This window comes from Pseudopodoces humilis, chromosome 1, assembly GCF_049639895.1.
Source record: "Pseudopodoces humilis isolate 2021_Gansu_Grassland_sample_001 chromosome 1, ASM4963989v1, whole genome shotgun sequence".
Taxonomy (NCBI): domain Eukaryota; kingdom Metazoa; phylum Chordata; class Aves; order Passeriformes; family Paridae; genus Pseudopodoces; species Pseudopodoces humilis.
The window spans coordinates 45891554-45909499 of NC_142200.1; the positions used below are offsets into that span (position 1 = coordinate 45891554).

Sequence of the window (17946 nt, forward strand, 5' to 3'; positions counted from 1 at the left end):
TGTACTTCTACAAGTGTACTAACTAGAGATGGAGTTGGGTTGGAGGCAACAGGAGTACTGGAGTGCTGTGTCCAGTTTTGGGCTTCTCACAACAAGAGAGATACAAACATACTAAAGAGAACCTAGCAAGGGACCATTATGGTGATTGAAGGGATCAGAGCATCACTTCTAGGAAAAGCTGAGAGAGCTGGGACTGCTCAGTCTGGAGAAGGGGAGGCTCAGGGAAGCTTGTCGATGTCTGTAAATGCCTGAGGAGAGGTGCAAAGAGGGACAGAGCCAGGCTCTTTTCAGTTGTGCCTGGTGACAGGACCAGAGGCAATGGGCACACACTGAAGCACAGGAGTTTCTCTCTGGACATGAGAAAGAAGTGTGAGGGTGACCATGCACTGGCACAGGGGGTCCAGAGCAGTTGTGGAATCTCCATGCTTGAAGATTTTCAAAAGCCATCTGGATATCCTGGCCTGCCAGCTCTAGGTGGGCCTTCTTGAGTGGAGGTGTTGGACTAGATGACCTTCAGAAGTCCCAGCCTCAGCCACTCTGTGATCCAATGACCAGGAAAAGAATCTACCTCTTAGTTATGATAGTGCTTGAGGTTTTGTACAGTTTGTCATGCATAGGGAGGCAGACTTTGTCTCAGGGACTTTGCTGTCTAAACAGAAGCCCAGAGATGCAAAATATATTCCCTACAGTCCTTTAATTAATAAGATTTTTTTATGTGACCCTGGATAGACTGAGGAGTGGGTTATATTTGCGCTTAATGGTTAATAAGTCTGTGGTACTCTGCCCACAGAGTATTTCATTTGCAATATGTTAGGTTATCTAGCAATCTATTTCTTGCCTATTGAGAGGTCTTAGTTTACTAATGACTGTCTTATTTATATAATGAGAAAATGTTGTTCTTCTGCTTCCATGATACCTTGTTTTGGGGATGACCTTTGAAATGTTTATTAACTCTGTTTTTTCTTTTCCAGAGCTGGCTGGAAGCAATAGAAGACCACTCTGCATATAGCACTCATTACTGCACACAGGAACAGCTAAGTAGTGATGATGAAGATGATGCAGTATCTGTTACAGACCTACAGGACACTCTGAAAGTATGTACTGAATACTTACTTGGCTCATGGATCTGGGAAGTTGCAGATTAGTATTGTTCTGTGTTGAAATACTTTGATATACCTTTGACTAAAAGTGATGATTCCTCCTGTGGATGAGTAAATGCTGCTTGTGTTTGCATTGCTTGCTGTCATGTATTCCTGTACAGACTGTGTGCCTAAAATGACGTATTTATCTGAGCTACAGGGCTGTGGTTTAACTTTTGCCACCACTACTGTAAGACAGAAAGCTCTGCTTGGGAGTTTCAGCCAGGAGAGGGAGCTTTGTGTACTGTACTTTTTATTCTGCAGTCTCAGTGTCACCAAAGGTAACCCACATCGAGCTCTGCCTCTACAGAACAGGCAATGAATTGTTTTAGAAGTGATCTTTTATCACCTCAGATGCACTGTACAGTGACTGCTCATACCTGCAATGGAAATGAGTAGTTTTTGGTAATTCTAGAGTTCATCCCATGATTCTTGTGTTTTGCTATACATGTACTGCTAAACCCTTCTATTTTAAGGGAAAGTTGGTGCTGCAGTGAAAAAAACTTCATGTGGCTGAACTCCAAGCAGCTTGTACCATTCCTTTTAGTACAAGAACTTAAAGTAGCTTGTGGTGCAGCAGAGGTGGGAGGATAACTGGCACTGGCAGTCCCCAGCAACCTACAGAAGATGGTATTATTTAATAGATAACAGTGCACTTGAAGCCCAGAAGACCAACTGCATCCTGGGCCACATCAGAAGCAGAGTGGCCAGCAGGGCAAGGGAGGCGATTCTGCTCCCATCTTCTGCCTCATAAAACCCCACCTGGAGTGCTGCACCCAGCTCTGGGTCCTCAGCACAAGAAAGATGAACATGTTAGAGAAGGTCCAGAGGAGGGCCACAGAGGTGTTCACTGGGAATGAATGAGCACCTCTCTTTTGAAGACAGGCTGAGAGAGCTGGAGAAGCAAAGGCTTCAGGGAGACCTCACTATAGCCTTCCAGTTCTTAAAGGCAGCTTATAAAAAACAGGGGCAGTGACTTTTTACGCAGGCCAACTGTGTAACAGTGATTACACACTAGATGCAGTTGTGATAGGATAAATAGGAAGAGGAGAGATTTTGTTTTGATATTGGGAAGAAATCCTTTACTCAGAGGGTGGTGAGGCACTGAAACAGCTTGCTGAGAGAAGCTGTGGACGCCCCATCCCTGGAAGCAGCAGCAAGTCAGGTTGGATGGGGCTCTGAGCAACCTGGGCTGGTAGAAGGTGTGGTCGGCCAGGGGCTGGAACTAAATGATCTTTAAGGTTTCTTCCAACCCAAGCCATTTTATGGTTTCATGATAACTGTCTCCAGGTTTGAATGTGGGCTTGAAATATGATCTTGGGGTCGGTTTCTGCATGTCCCTATGCTTGCCATTTATTAACCAATGAATGTGCTAATTTTGTCCTTAAGTTTCTCAAAGAAGAAGGACTTGCTCTTCCTGTATTTTTAAACTGCTTTATAAGGAATGAGGGAAAGAGCAAAAGTGGCACATACAACAAAGCTTTGGGGGTTAATTTGCTACATTAAGTTAAACAAAATCTGGCCAGTGATAAAATGTTCATAAATATTTTGTTTGCTTGTGTTTCTTTGAAAGTACTTTAGATAATTTGTTTCAGTTTTAATATATTAGTCTCTGGGCTGGGAATCTTTGTTAATTTAATGCTGTCCAAATTTTGTAATTTCACTATAGTAAAGAAAGAAAAGATACGCTTCCCTTAAAACAAGGCACTTCTGAACAAGCTATCCTTGTTGTCTTTCAGAAAGCACAAACATGCCAACAAAGACTCAGTAAAGAGGTTTCAGACTTCCTTGCAATGGTTAAATCTTTGGATGCTACAAAAGGTAAAGCTTATTCATTTAAAATGTCATTTGTTGCCAAGCAACTGATTTTTTATTTTTTTAACAGGATGCTTTTATTTCCCCAAAATCAAATTTTCAGGAGCTTGAAAATAGAGGACAATTTTCCCCATGAAAAAAAATTCAAATAAAGTAGCATTATAGTAATTGCTAACAATTAAGATTTCAGATTTGGAGAAACAACTAAGAAGTATGCTGATTGAAAGAAATTTTATTAGCAGCTGTAAATGCAATGAAACTGCCTCTAGCTATAGTCCTTAGTGAGTAGTATCGTAAAAATATAGCACAGGAGTCTGCTTTCAAGGATTTTTTAAAAAAAATCTGTACTTACTAGCTTATTGTAGTGCATAAGTGTCTCCTCACAGGTACAAAGAGCAGTGAAATCACAAAACTGCACAGAGAACTGAAGGCATGCTATGATGGGACATACTCCTGGTATGATCTGTCCCATCATGGTATGATGGGACAGATTTTGCCACAACTTTTATACCAGATTTGAACTTCTCAGGTTTCATTTCAAGTTATAATTCTTAACATGTACCTGGATTTTTGCAGCATAACTGCTAAAATATATCACAGGCATCAAGATGCTAGAGGTTTGTACTTGTTTTATTAAGTGCCTTAAACATGTACAGAAGTTATTCATGTATTAAACACAAGAAGGAGTTCTGTAAGAACATTACTGTTGGTCCTTTGGGCCTGAATCCTAGTTATATATTGTGGCTAAAATTAGGAAGCTCAGATTAGAGAACAAGTTGACTGTCTATACAGATCCCTAGTCTGTACTAGAATATCAGTTTCCAGAAGAAAAAAATTATTCTTTCATCCCTGTGCCTTTCCAAAAGGAGGCTAAAATACAGCTTTTTTTCCACTTGCTGCTGGGATAAGTTACTCCGTGATGTTACCCTGTCTTTTTCATAAACTGAATTATACCAGATTTTTATTTCACAGGGCAAAGGGACATTTCATAATGTATATGAGTGTCTTATTGTGAAGGTTTTGTAGTTACTATTACAGTAAAACTGAATTCTTCACAGAAAAAAAAGTTTGAAAATTAGTATAAGGTGGATAAATTCCCTTTGGTAGCTACAGAGGCAGTTTCTACCTGACTCCATAATGCTGACCTGAAGAACCAGTGAGGTGCTTTTATAAACAAGAAAAACATTTTTGAAAAGGATAGATAAACAACTGATACCCATAGTAAAGCAAAAGCAGATAGTATCTCCTTCCTAGAAATTGCTAGTCTTGCCCAATAGCAGTAATAAGTTCCTGTTTTCCTTCCAATTAATGTTTGTAACTTGCTAGGTCAGTGAACTGTTTCTGGGTTCATGTGTAACTTCTGTAGGTCACAACAGAGACAACTGCTCTAGGTCTCCCATTGTTGTGGTATTTTTTAAGTATTTGAATCCTCTGGCTCCAGAAGAATGTAAATTTCTGAGTTAGAAACCCTTCTATGTGGGGTTTTCCCTAAAAACATTTGAGTAATATAAAAACGGCTATGTTGGCACCTGGTATTTAAAATTCTGTCACTGTTTCAACATGCTGTTCTGAGTCCAGTTATCTTTGAGACTTATGCATCTTATATATTAAAAATAAAGATGTCTCCTGCACTCAGTGCTGCCCCTCCTTCTAGAGGCACTAGCTGTTTTTAGCAGCTGCTCTAAGAGTCAGTTTTGAGTCAGTGGTGAGATCTGGTATCAGAGACCACAATTAGTGTGTGGATATGTACTGTATCTTGTCCTGAATAAAGCAGTAAAAGTTCAAAAATAAATTCAGGTACTATCAGTGATGGACTTCTTAATCTCAAGTGGTGTGACATCAGCTTGAAGCTCTTGTGTTACTAAATGGTGTCAACTGATCCTGGAGTCAGCAGGCACTAAATGTTGCAATTATTTTAATTGCAACAACTATGCTTCCTGAGAAATTTGCTTTCCTGATTTCTGAGGAATTGCTTCACATCACAAAACTTCACAGATTGACTCAAATAATTTCTACCAGCTGATTGAGTTATCATGATTTCCTGCTGGTTATAGACATGCAGTCCCTTCTGTAAATGGAAGTCAGGATGTGAGGTGACAAGCTGTACTACTTACACATGAGTCCATGAAAATAAGATCTTCCCCTTTAATTGTTCAAGGTGCTTGTAGTTACAGCTCCATCTATTTTTTTCAAACCTAAATTTACAGCTGCACTGAGTGTTGTGGTAAGCTCTTTGTCTTCTATATAATACATGTCAGAAATAAAAAAAAATCTACATTTTACACTTTTATTTATGTTAAACCAGTGCAAAACCCTGTTTATTTAAGTTCTGTCATCTGAAGCTTTAAAGTCTAGAAAGCAGTTAAAAGGTGGTTGTTGCTAGTCCCTTTTCCAAATGTCCCGCTGCCATGGTTTACTGCCTCTGCTTTCTAAACTTTGCTGAGACTTGATCTATTCATGTGACTCTTATACCAGTACTAGGGAAAGGATGCAAAAAAAAAAAAACCCCTCCCACAGATCTTGCAATGCATCAGCCTTCCTGTAGCATTTGAATGTTATGTCTGTATCACTTAGAGGAAAAAAATAATTTAAAGAATCCTGTAGTTTACAATGTCCTTCTAACATTACTAATATTTTTATGCTTTCAGGAATATCTTCTCCCCTCCTGCAGAAAGTTGATGTGGTCTCTGAAGTATCCCAGGAAACATGTGAGGCTCTGTCTGAGTGCCTCACCCTATTCACAAAGCAAGAAGGGGTATGTATTATGCTGTGTGGGTCTATAAAGGGTCGAAGAGCTTAGCATGTTTGGCTAGTTCCCTGCTTACCTGTTACAAAAAGAAATGCACAAGCTCATACAACTTCATGTTGCTGGTAAGCTGTCCTTTTGCATACTGAATGGGACAAAAATTCATTCTTCTAGAGAGAGAGTAGGTATATGCCTTGGCAAAAGGATGTCTTAGTATTTGGGTGTTCAAAAAAGAGACGTTTTGGTTACAAGCTACTGCTTGCAATGTTCAAACTGAATGTTTGAATTCAATAAAGCTGTTGCTTTGCTGATTTGAAGGTCAAAATATTGAGAAAATTAGTTTTCAGAATTTTTTTAAAAATTTTTACTAGCTAACTGAAGTGTTGAACAATATTGCTTCTGAATTTGTTTTTCAGACCATGTGCTTAGTGGGTGTGCAAATGCTATTTGTTGAACTTCTGGCTTTTTCAGTGACAAATATCTTGTATAGTGTTAAACACAGAGCAAACACTTCAGTTTGGGAATATATGTCATATTCACTAGTTTCTAGAGCAGGAGAGCTGGTATTTTTCTTCCTTCTTGCAGATGCCCTAGTACCACAGAATAAACTTGTCTTCCTGTACTGTGGTAGCTATAATCCCTGGCTTAGGCTCTTAACTCTACTGTCATCAGTTCCCTCTACTGTCATCAGTAAGCTGTGTTTCAAAATGAGGTTTGTGTTGGTGCTGTTAGTCTTCCAGTTGTTTAACAGTGAGCTACAAACACTGGCTCCATTGTCTAGGTTTGGGGTTTTTTTCATTCCCTTCCAAGTCCTTTCTCTCCAGTCACGAGTCTTTTAGACTTACTTAAGTTCTAGCAGAGTGGAACAAGCATTGCTTTTTTTTTACATTGAGTTTTTTCCTTAAGAAAGTCTGATATTAAAGTTGCCAGCTTCATTTGAGGATGAGGGGGAAATTGTTACAACAGTGGGTGTATAGTGTTACTTAGTATTCCTTAATTGTGTTGGCATCTTGCTTCAAACCAGACTAAAATAGCTTTCCAGAGTGGAGTATGGTAAAACATATGGTGAAATTGTAATTTCACCTTACTTGAACTTGAATAGTCTCAGTAGGTGCAATAGAGGCCTTATTTTAATCTGGAAGAACATAGATTTGGGCACAGAGGGATAGAGTGAGGTGTGAACTTGATTTTCCACCAGAGCTAGTGAAATCAGTCGGTCATAACAGGGACAAGATGTGATCCAAGTTTTTTGTCTTGGTATTTTTAAACTTCAACCTACTGAGTTCAGGAATATAGTGCAGGCTTTTAAAGATGCTATAATCTCTTCCCAAAGACTTGCAGCTTTCCAAGAAGCTACATTCATTGATCGTTACTGTTCTTAAACCCACAGCATTTGGCTTTGTTGTCCTTTGTAAGTCAGGGCCCTGTTCTTTGCTGTTCAGTATTGATTTCTAGACTGTTGTTCTGCTGGCATTTGAAAAGCGATATGTATAACCTTGCAACCGTATTGTGCATGTCCCATGAAATCTGGTTATCCCTAGAACTAACGTTTTCTCCAGCCTGGTGCTTTATCTTGCCTCTTTAAGGAGAATACTTTTTCCCTCTAATTTAAATTGTCAGCATACCAAAAGCTACTGCTTGACTAATGAGGAGAGGCTCCTCACTTCACTAAGGATTACCACAGTGAACGCACTTTTGGCTCTCTAGAGAAAACTTTCAGTGTTACTTATCACGGTGCCTTGGCAATTGTAGTATAATCGCGCAGTCTGCGGATGAAACTGCTAACGCAGCACTAAAACCGCTTCACCCGTCTTCCACTTGCTCTAGAAATGGTGCATGAGCGTGATCTCCGATCGCTCCATCTGTCCGCTGCTTTTCCTTCCCCGCGGTGCGGGGCTGGGCGTGCCGGGAGCGCGCTCCGGAGCCGGCGCGGCGGGCGGGGGTCTCGGCCGCGCCGGGAAAGGCGTGACCTGCCCGCTCCGCACGGCGGGAGCTGCTGTGACGCCGCAGAGCCTGGAGCGGGGGGCGGGGGGAGCTTCCAAAAATAACCCGATGCGGCGGGGCTCCGTGCGGGGCGGCCCCGGAGGGCTCGGGAGCCCGCAGACCCCGCGGGGCCGCCCCGGGGGCCGCGGCGGTGAGCGCTGGGCAGCGCCCCTGCCTCGGCGGCGGGGGCGGGCGCGCTCGCTCTGTCAGGCCATTTTTAGCCGGGCTGGGAGCCGCCGTTTCGGGCTGGTTTCCTCCTGCTGCTCCGGCGGAGCCCGGCGGGAGCGGCGTTGAGCGGAGCCGCGCCCCGGCTGCGCGGGGCGGCCGCGACTCCCCCGCCCCGCCCCGCCCTGCGCCGCGCCGGGGCGGCCGCGGAGCCCGCGGAGCGCCGTGCTGCAAGGTGAAGGGACCGGGGCGGGAGGGGCTGCTGCAGGCGGGGCGCCTTCCCTCGGAACGCTGCTGCCCGAAATCGTCCCGCGGTATGTAGCGTTCGTGATGGGCTGGGGGCTGCTCTTGGTGGCTGTGCTTGCTTCGTGACATTGGGATGAACCCTTCAGTGTCACGCAGATGCGAGCGCAGGTACTTCTTGCCAAATAGTTAAAACGTGTGAGGGCAAAAGGGAATGTAACTTGGTTGCTTTAATCTGAGTATTTATTGGGGCGTTGGTGTCGGAGCCAGCCGGCACAACTTGAAACGTTTTCTGCAGTGACTTTGGCACAAGGTTAGTGTAAGTAGTGTTTCAAAGCAGGGTTTGCCTTTGACTATTTCTAGCAAATATTAGAACCTACATTCCTAAAGCAGTTTGGTTCTAGTAGTTTTTCTGTCCTGAGTTATTTTATGTAGTTGTAGGAAGAGTTGCACTTAAGGTTCTTTTCACGCTGTGCTCTCTGCTAGATTTCCTGAATGAGTTTAAAATTCTTCTCTAGTACTTGAACTGCCTGTACCAAAACTGTGTGAAATTGATAGAAAAAAAAATATTCTTTGAAAAATTTAGCTTCTTCCTTTTTCTGCCTTTCTTCTTCACTAACCAGTGCTTAGGTAAAGCATGTGGATGAGTATCTTGATTTTTAACTTTCACTTTTACCATCCAGTGTTATATGTAACAGTAAATTAAGAGCTTGTATTGCATGAGTGTAGAATGGATAGCAGTTGTAAGCTGGCTGGTTTCATTTGTAGTCTATTTGTGGCTTTGATCTTCAGCCCTTGCAGATGTTGTCATTCTTTCTAGTTTGTTTTTGTCTTAAAAAGGGGACTTGTTTACAAGCTGGCAAAAAGCCTTAGCTGATGAGATAAGGAATTCAGGAAAGGTTTCTTCACTTTTTGTGTTAAATGAGTTGTATATATCAGCTATGAAGAATCTGTCACAACAAATTAAGCTTGTCACTTCTACAAAAGCTTTTTAATATCAAAATACTGTGGTCATAGTCCTTGAACTTAGTTATCTTTACCATGGCGTAATGTGCTATCTCTTGCATGTATGTTCATCCTGTAAATAAAAAATTTGCACACAGTTCAACTGGTAAATACCAATCTCTGGAAGTTCAGCCTTAGTTTATTTCATATTTCTTGGGAACATAATTGAATGTCTGAAGGTTAGATGTGTCTCTGTGTGTTCTTGTGAATGAGTGAATGCTTGCATGCTCTTTGGCATACAAATAGTTGTCTTTAATATATTTCTGATTTGTCTTCAGGGAGGCAGGTATGAGCACGGCTGTTATCACTTAAACCTGCTTCCTACCTTACTGTATTGTGAATGAAGAAGGTGCCTCTAGGTTATGTCCAGATAACACCTTAATGAGAAATTTTATTACCTGTTTCTTTGTGGGGGTGCAGGCGAGGAGAGCAGTGATGAGAATCTGCAGTCAAGGGAGAAATGCTGATAAAGGCACCCTGTGCAAATCTGCTAGAGAAGTCCTAACATCCATCAGCACTCTTTTTCTTCCACCTGGCAATATCATCAGCTACATTAACCTCCATAAGGTCTTGGGAGCCTCTGGTGTGTGGGAGAAAGAGATGAAGAGGGGTGAGGGACTCAGAAATCAGCGAAGTTAAGAAAGAGGTTAACGATAAGATTTCTGTGTTAGGTCTAGTAAGGGGATCATGTATTGGCTGGCTACTGAGCTAGACTTAGAACAACAGAGTCCACAGTCCCTCAGGTGATAAAACCAGTGCTTTCATTTTTCTGATCTTTTCTCTTTGTGTTTAAAAACAAGTGGCAACCCTATTTTTGAATTTTTATTTTTATTCATTTCAATCACTGGAACACAGAGGAATTAATGTTGTCCATTCTGTTCAGCTCTCGCTGAAAGTAGTGGAGCTCAAGGGAAAACCTCAGTGTGTTCAAGGCCTGTATGCAATGCCCTGAACAACTGGAATGGTGTTCAGGTTGTATGCTTCTGGAAGGGTGGAGTTTTTAGATGGTTGATGATTGGGCTGAACACAGCAAGAGCTGTTCATTGTTGTGAGAATCGAGGTGTACATACATCAAGAAAACCTTTATTGGCTCTTGGTCAGTAACAGACTTGATCCTGTTTCTTCCTCCAAATAAGTGGAAATATACTAGAAATACCTAGTGCAGCTTGAATCTTGTTTGAAGGTAACAAGTTCATTGGAAGGTTCTCTATGCTCAGATGGGCTCCCTTGTAATGACTGGTATTTTTCCCTTATGCAGAGGAACATAGGATATAAAGCATTGTGGAATGTTATATAGGTAGGGTGTATAAGAGAACAAAGCTCCTGACAGGAAAGTAATTTGTTTTTTCTCCTGCTAGAAAGTCGACAGCTCTACTTGTTCCTTGATGATTCTTGCTGTACTAATTTTTGGGTTCTGTATATGCACATGTCTTTCATCTGGTCTAAAGCTCTGTAGTGAAGATGTTAAAGCTGGGGTAACTTAATAGTGAGATGCTTGTGGATGGCATAGTGTTCTTGCTCTGAAAGCATTTTTTTTCTACCTTCAGGGGCTTCAATGTACTGCAGCCTTGCAGGTATAAAGCTAGCTACAGATCTGTGGAGACAATGTCCTTACCAGTAGAGGCAGGAGTTTAGCAAGTCCAAAGTACCCTAGAGGTAGGGGAGTTAAAGAACATAACTTATTTTTTCTGAGATTTCCCTAGGGCAGCCAGGATTCAATAGGTCATCAGAGTGGGAAGTGAAGCTAAGCAGCAGCCCAGACAGAAGCTTTTTAAAATAAGAAATACTGAGTCTCCATTCAGGAGAAAGATAAGCAAATATTACTGCTGTTCTTTTATGAAAAAGTATTATGTGTGTTGACAGAGTGCTTTTCTTTGAAACACTTGATAGGTTTTGAAGCAGTTGATAAGATCCCTGGTCAAGTGTTTTATTGGAAAGGCTTCTAGGTGAAAGAGGGTTCTGGTTCACAGAAGGACACTCAGATGTTACTCTAAGGTAAAAGGCAAGTGCATCTGGTCTTTCAAGTACAGCAGGGTCCCAACTCTGGAAATTTTTTTTGGTGGTTTTGGGAGTTTTGTTTTCTTATTTGTTTGTTTTCTTCAAGATTGCCAATACAGTGTATCACCAGCTACAAGGAAAGAGATTGCCTTTGAAGTGTACAAAGTGACGTACTGACTTCTAGTGACAGGGAAACTCTTACTGACCTGTAGCTCAAAAAACAAGGTCAGACAGCTTGTCTGAAGGCATTCCTTGCTCCTCACTGTGTACCCCAACTGGAAGCCAACTGCTAACCTGTTCTTGCACTTTCCACTGTGGGTTAATGCTTATTCAAAGCTTGGCCTGTAGATATTTTTTGTTGGCGGTTGTTGTTAAGCAGCCTTGTGTAAACTAGCTTGGAATCCATTCATGGGCCTCTGGGGAAACACAGTGTAAAAACATACTGGTTTGAAATGAGACTCCTCCTTAATGTGCTTCTACAGCTCCTGCTCTGAGGTTTACTTCTAAGGTCTTGTTTACAACTTGTTTGAGTACTTAATTTTTAATGTTGAGAAAACAGTCTTAGCTGAGGCTGCAGGGGGAAAAAAGCAGGCGGCAATCAAATTTAATGGAATGATCCTTGATAGAGTAAGCTTCTCAAATATGAATTAGGAATTCTGTTTTCTATGAATGTATTTGCAAAATTATGCTCTTGTCTTAAAGCTGATGGAGACAAGCAGAAAAAGAAATGTATGAGGTGGCTATTTTCTCTAAGTGTTTTCACTGCTTAGTGCTATGAGAATATTGGGGTTTTTTCCTCTCATGCTTGGAAAACAATCTGGAGTGAGAAGGGTTTATTCTTCTGATGTCATTGTCATGTCATCATGGCATGTAAAACTGATCATCTTGTTTTCCATGTTCTGGCTTAATTTGTACTTAATGTGTTTTGGAAGAATGGCTGAACATACAGTTCTAAAACTTGTTTGCTCCCTGCCAGCCAGTTTGTCAGCTAAGGACTGGTAACATTTCAGGAAAAAAATAAAACAGAAAACAACCAGGATATAAGGCTGAACCTCTATACATAGCACCATTCCTATTAACTTTGTTTGCTGGGATTTTGCTTGCAAGTGTGTGAGATAACTGACTGCAGTCACGGTCTGGCTGAGTGGTCTGGTTTTGTGTCTGAGCTGCATAAAACATCAGAACACCAAACTGGATGACTGGTTACACAGTTTACTAATTCTCTGAAGATGTATTGTTATTCTTGACCTCTCTTTCTTGAAACTTAATTTATGAAAAAATAAAACATAGAACAAGAGGCCTTATTTTCTTGTATAAGTCTGATAAAAGCTATTTTATGAGAGTAATAATTTTAAAAATTAATTTCTACACATATGAAAAATAAATTTAATGTAGCTTATCCGTTTCTGGATATTAACACATGCTTTTGGGGGAGACAGAATGTTTAACTCTTTATTTTGCATTTATTATTTGCATATTAAGCTGTTTTAAAGGCAGTGTTTCTGGGCAACGTAAGTAACTTAAGGTTTTGTGTCACTTAACAGTTTTTCAATCATCTTAAATATGTCATGTGGTGTGATTTTAGTATATTTTAGTTTTGTTGGCTTCCTTAAACATGAGTGATACCAGATCTCTTGCCTTATGGGCTGGTAAGCTGTCCATGTGTACCCTTTCCTTGAGTAAAGGAGATTGACTGAGTCTAAACTTGCTTTTCTTCTGTTCTTCCTGGGTTTTTTAGCTGGCTTATTTTAGTCACTTCTGGTTCCATGAAATAAAGGGGTCTTCTAACTATGAAGGAAAGAATGGATGATTTCCAATTTAGACAGTATTAGTGCTTATGGGAGGGTGTGTTGTCCACTGTGTTTTTTGGTTTTAACGTAACCTTCACCAGGTCACAGTCATGGTATTTCAACCAGAACTGCTTTTTGCACTTTTTTTTATTCTGACTTATTAGAGCTGATACCGTTTTTATAATCAAGGTAAGCAATGGTGGAATTTGACCTCTTGTCTGCTTTTTAAATCTTATGACTGAATGTGTACTTGTTGACCTCCCACTCCCCCTATAAAGCCAGTGACTTTGTTTTAATATTAGTATTCAGAAGTGTGTTATCTCTGCTTGCTCTGCTGTCCAGTGATGAAATGCCTGAGTATAATGCTAGCTGCTGAGTCACCGACGATATCACTAGAATTGGTAAATGGACTGTGTTCAGAAAGTATTTACACCCTGAGAGTAAATCACTGGTGTTGTACTTTTCCTTGAAGGTACATTCCTGTTCATAAAGGAATGTAAGCTCTTTCTCTGAATTGCTTGTATTTTTCTTAATGTCACTCTCCTTGAAATGCAGCAATAATGCACTTTAATAATAAATGCTTTCAGTGTTATGTACAAATGGGAAATACAGGCCTATGCTATCCAGGTGGGTTGATTAGCACACACAAAACAAATTATGCTCCATTTATAGTGAACTGAATGTTACTGCAAAGAAATGATAAGGTAGAGCCCCTCTTACAAACAGAGTGGATCCATTTGTTGTGAACATCCTGATGAGTCCAGTATGAGGAGGAAGTCTGGCTTTCTAAGCATAGCCCTCATGTGAATATCTTGTCTTTGGGACTGATGCCTGTGATGTGCTTACTTTGCTTGCATAGCTTCATTTTAAGCCATTTGTACAGTAAATGTGGACTCGGTGTTTTTGTATAGGAATGTTTTCCCTCCTCTTATGCTTGTCAGGGCTACATTATTAATGTTAAAATGTAGACATCAGTGCAATAACTCTTGCATCCATAGGTACACTTTGAGAATGGCTTTAGAGCATGTCTCTTTGAAGGGGGTCTGCAGTGTACCTTCATAATATAGGGGTACTTTATAACACAGGAGTACATTGCAAACTTTTTCATCTGCTTCAGGGAGTTTTGTGTTGCCAAAGCTGCACTGCTTCCACAATAGTCTCGTTCAAATATGTTTGGCCTTAAAATAGGAATGCGGCTTCTTGTTAGTCTTGAAATATAATAGTGTCGCTATTGCACATCCCTTTTTTTTGAGTCAAGAACTATGGTGGGAGAAAGGATAGAGAGAACACAAGTACTTTCATCTTGTCTGGAAATATTCAGTGTAATTGGTCAGAGTATCAGCCTCCAGGCAGGGCTACAGTATCACAAAAGCATCTGCAGGAACTTGGTGGGTTTGACCTGCTGGACATAAACTAATAGGACACCCATAAACAAGGCTTTTATCATTGTGGTGAGGAAAAATCTTGAGTTGTCAAGATAATAGAGTACCTCTTCTAGATAATGTGGTAATCCATGTATGTCAATAGTTTTTACATTTCTGGAAATGCCAAGATTATTAATTGTGTATGTATCCTGTGCTATGCATCCAAATTGGATTGTGTGTTTTTTTTCAGTGAAACTCCTTGCTGCAAGGTCAGACAAATCAAATTGAGGTTAAAATGAGCTGGCTGTGTCTTTCAGACAGCTGGAAACCTTAGACAGCAGGCATCTGTTCCTATGGATAGCAGAAATCTAGTTTTGTCTGACCTGTATCTCCTCTACCTCTGAAGCGACATTTTGGGCTAAGGCCTAAACCCTAATTTCACAGAACAAAATGGAAAGGGTTGAGGTTGGAAGGGACCTGGAGGTCCTCTGGTCTGACCCCCCTGCTCAGTCAAGGCCGCCTGGAGCTGTTTGCTCAGGACCATGTCCAGATGGCTTTTGAATATTACCAAGGATAAAAGTTCTACAACCTGTGTGGGCAGCCTGTGTCAGTGCTCTATCACCACCACAGTGAAAAAATGTTTCTTGACCATCAGAGGGGATTTTCGGCCTTTCAGCTTGTGCTCATGCCTTCCTGTCCTGCCACTGGGCACTACTGAGAAGAGCCAGGCTCCAGTTGTCTTTGCATCCTCCCTTCAGGTATTTACATAGATGAGATTTGCCCTGAGCCCTCTCTTCTCAAGTTTGAGCAGTCCTTAGACATACAAATACTTAAGGGCCAGTCCAGTCCAGTAGTGTTAGAAAACTTCAAGGAACCATATGTCAAAGATCAGCTGGTAACATACAGTCAGTGCTTTTCTACTATTGTCTTTGTTCACATGTGCAGTTTATTGACTTAAAAAAAAAATGTGTCATTCTAGACTGTCAGATTCTGTTTCAGCTTGGGGTGGGGAGAACTTAGAACTTTTATCAAATCTAAAAGTTCTCTTCTTCCTCTGAACTGTAGATGCTACTGGATTGCATATAGGGGAGCAGTAAATAGAAGATTTAACAGTAAATAGCTTTGCTGCAATGTTCTTGAAAAAAAAAATTAAAAACCCAAACAAACACAATAACAGGAGAAAGTCCCTATCACATAGGGGCAAAAGTATTTGAGATCATTCATAAGGAGAAAGGATCTGTTCCACTAAATGAGAACATTTGGATTATCGAGTTCTGCACTGAATTTCCATACTCCATATTTATCTGTCTGCTCCAACTGCTGGACAAATGTCTGTGGCATACTCTAATTTCAGGAAATGTCTTATCAACTTACCCAGGGCCTGGCTGAAGTCTGCTGGCTGTTGCCTGGAGTAAGAGTAAGGACAAAAACAGTGTCTCAGAGGAAAATCATCCCTAAGAAGGGACAATCTTCTTAATGCTCCAAGTCCTTCTAAAATCTGAAGTAAAAGTGGGATTTTTGCATCTGTATCTTTGAAGTCTGATTCTTTAATATTGGAAATGTGGGAAGAATGTGTTCTGGGCTATAGCAGAAAGAACAAAGAATGCTTTCCAAGGTGGTTTTTATTTGGAGCTAAGAACTCCATTTGGAGCATTGCATTGTAAAACTTACGGTTGATTTCTGGCCTATGTAACATTTTTCACTGCAATTTGGTTAGTGTCCAAAATGAAATAAAAACTAGCAAGTGAGACCTCTGAGTTTTTCAGAAATGCAGAACAACTATACAAGCATGCATGTTTGGTTTGGAATTTCTTTTTAAAAAAAAAACCTGTCAGTTAGACTTAAAGAATAATGAATAATTAACAAGATTCCCAATGCAGAGCTTGTAGAACAGACAGCCAGTTTCAGAAGTGTTAATTTTTTTTTTAATAGGAAGCTGTTTCCACTCTGAGTCAACAACTGAGTCCAGCAGCACGAGTAAGCCAGTAAGAGCCAACAAAAACATGGCAAAAACATGACATTTGCTTCAAAAGAGAAAACATTGCATGCACTTGCCATAATCCAGTTGGGAAGAAGTGTGGGGGAGAGATTACAAAGGGGTTTATCAAAGTAATCAGTGGTGTGTACGGAAGAATACTTAAGGGAACTAGTTAGATCAAAACTGCCTTAAGATCTGTTTTCAAAACAGTCCTTAAGAATAAAATGTTTCCTGTATGCATTCTTAAGAACTCTTACATCTTAAAATCTGGTCTCTCTGTGAGACCAGCAAACTTCAAAGATGTCCAGTCCCTCAAAAGGAGAAGAAAAAAGTTGTCCCTACTGGATCTGAAAGTGTGCAGCAGTATGCTGTTCTGATTCTGTTCTAGTATCAGCATAATAGATCAGCTTCAATGAGGCCTTTAGGTTGAGGAAAGTTGCTTGTGGCAAATACCTCTGAGAAAATAGATGCCTAATCTCACTGGGGCAGCTAAATATCCTTGGGGTGTGGTTTTTCTCTGGTAATCTTGTAGCTCTGCAGCTCAAAACGTGCTTCCCAAACGTGTGCATCACTGCAGATGTCATTGAGTTTGTTTTGGCATTAGTATTGGCAGGAGTGAATAGCAACCATATTTAATTTCAGCATTACTCAAAATAGAAACAATACTTCACAGAAAATGACAAAATCAGAAGGCTTTTTCTTTGAAGTCCTCATATTTGACTAATCAGTATTATAGTACTGGAACAAAAGTAGGGACAGAATGGGCTCTGGAGACTGGCAACTTCTGCAGCTCTCAAACCTAAGTAGACCTTGTGACATTTATCAGATTACAGTTAAATTGTTTAAGTAAAATGTGAAAAACAAATACATTTGAGAAGAAGACTTGGAATTGCCATTGAGCCTCACTTTAGAAACAAACCAGAAAGAGCTTTTTTAAGTCTTGACTGCACAGAAACACTTTGAAGAAAGCAAAGTTTCTGATTGAAAAGCTTAAATCTAAGGTTTTTGGCCAAAACCAGCCTTCTAATCTACAGTCAGCAATTAATCTTTGCAGTTTGCTCACGTGCTCTCAGACAGGTTCCTGGCTGGGAGCTGTGACATTCTCCACTGGTTAAAACTGCAGTGCTTCAGCAGCCTCTGAATAAACAAACTTTGACATAGCCAAATGTGGAAACAGGAGAGGGGAAGGAAGGCAGCAAGGTCCGTGTTGAGGAGGAAGTGTTAGTGTCTTAGCAGGGAAAGGTGGGAGGCAAACAGTCCTTGTCCCTAGCATGTGGCTAGTTCAGAAACTGTTATTCCTGGCTGTCTTGAATGATAAATTTTTATATTAGGCACATACACTGGGAGAAGGGTGCTGCGTGCTCCCAGCATCTCCAGCTTTTCTCTTGAATAACAGTTCTCTTACAGCCTAGATGTCTGCTTGAGTTGACATGATCCTGCCAAAGTAAGAATTCCTTTTGTGGATGATAACTTGGCTCTTGCTTCTACTAATGCTTCCGCTGTATTTTTCTAGGTTTTGTGATCATACCTGATCCTCTCCTTCATGAGCGGAATTTAATTATATTAATAAATCAATTAAAGGGAAATACTACAACTTTGTGCTCAGAAGAATGAAATGTAGCCATTCCAAATCAGCCCTGCTAAACTCGTTCTCTTGAACTTTGATGTGAATGTTCGTAGCTGACTAACAATGAACTCTTGTGTTCATCTGGGGAATGAC

The 17946-nt window shown here is 40.7% G+C and overlaps 1 protein-coding gene across 5 annotated transcripts in view; it reads left to right on the plus strand.

Annotated features, from left to right (window-relative positions):
• The window catches only part of OSBPL1A (oxysterol binding protein like 1A), a 76342-nt gene that overhangs the window by 21460 nt on the left and 36936 nt on the right, over positions 1-17946 (plus strand). For 3 of the 5 annotated variants that reach the window (XM_088051462.1, XM_005517210.3, XM_014256290.2), the window contains exons 14-16: positions 972-1094; positions 2879-2960; positions 5603-5709. In XM_088051462.1, the coding sequence (XP_087907588.1) occupies positions 972-1094; positions 2879-2960; positions 5603-5709 (312 nt within the window). Of the gene's footprint in view, positions 1-971; positions 1095-2878; positions 2961-5602; positions 5710-8039; positions 8163-8243; positions 8263-17946 lie in introns of those variants that run through there. The other 2 variants (XM_088051468.1, XM_014256296.2) reach the window with 2 other exon arrangements.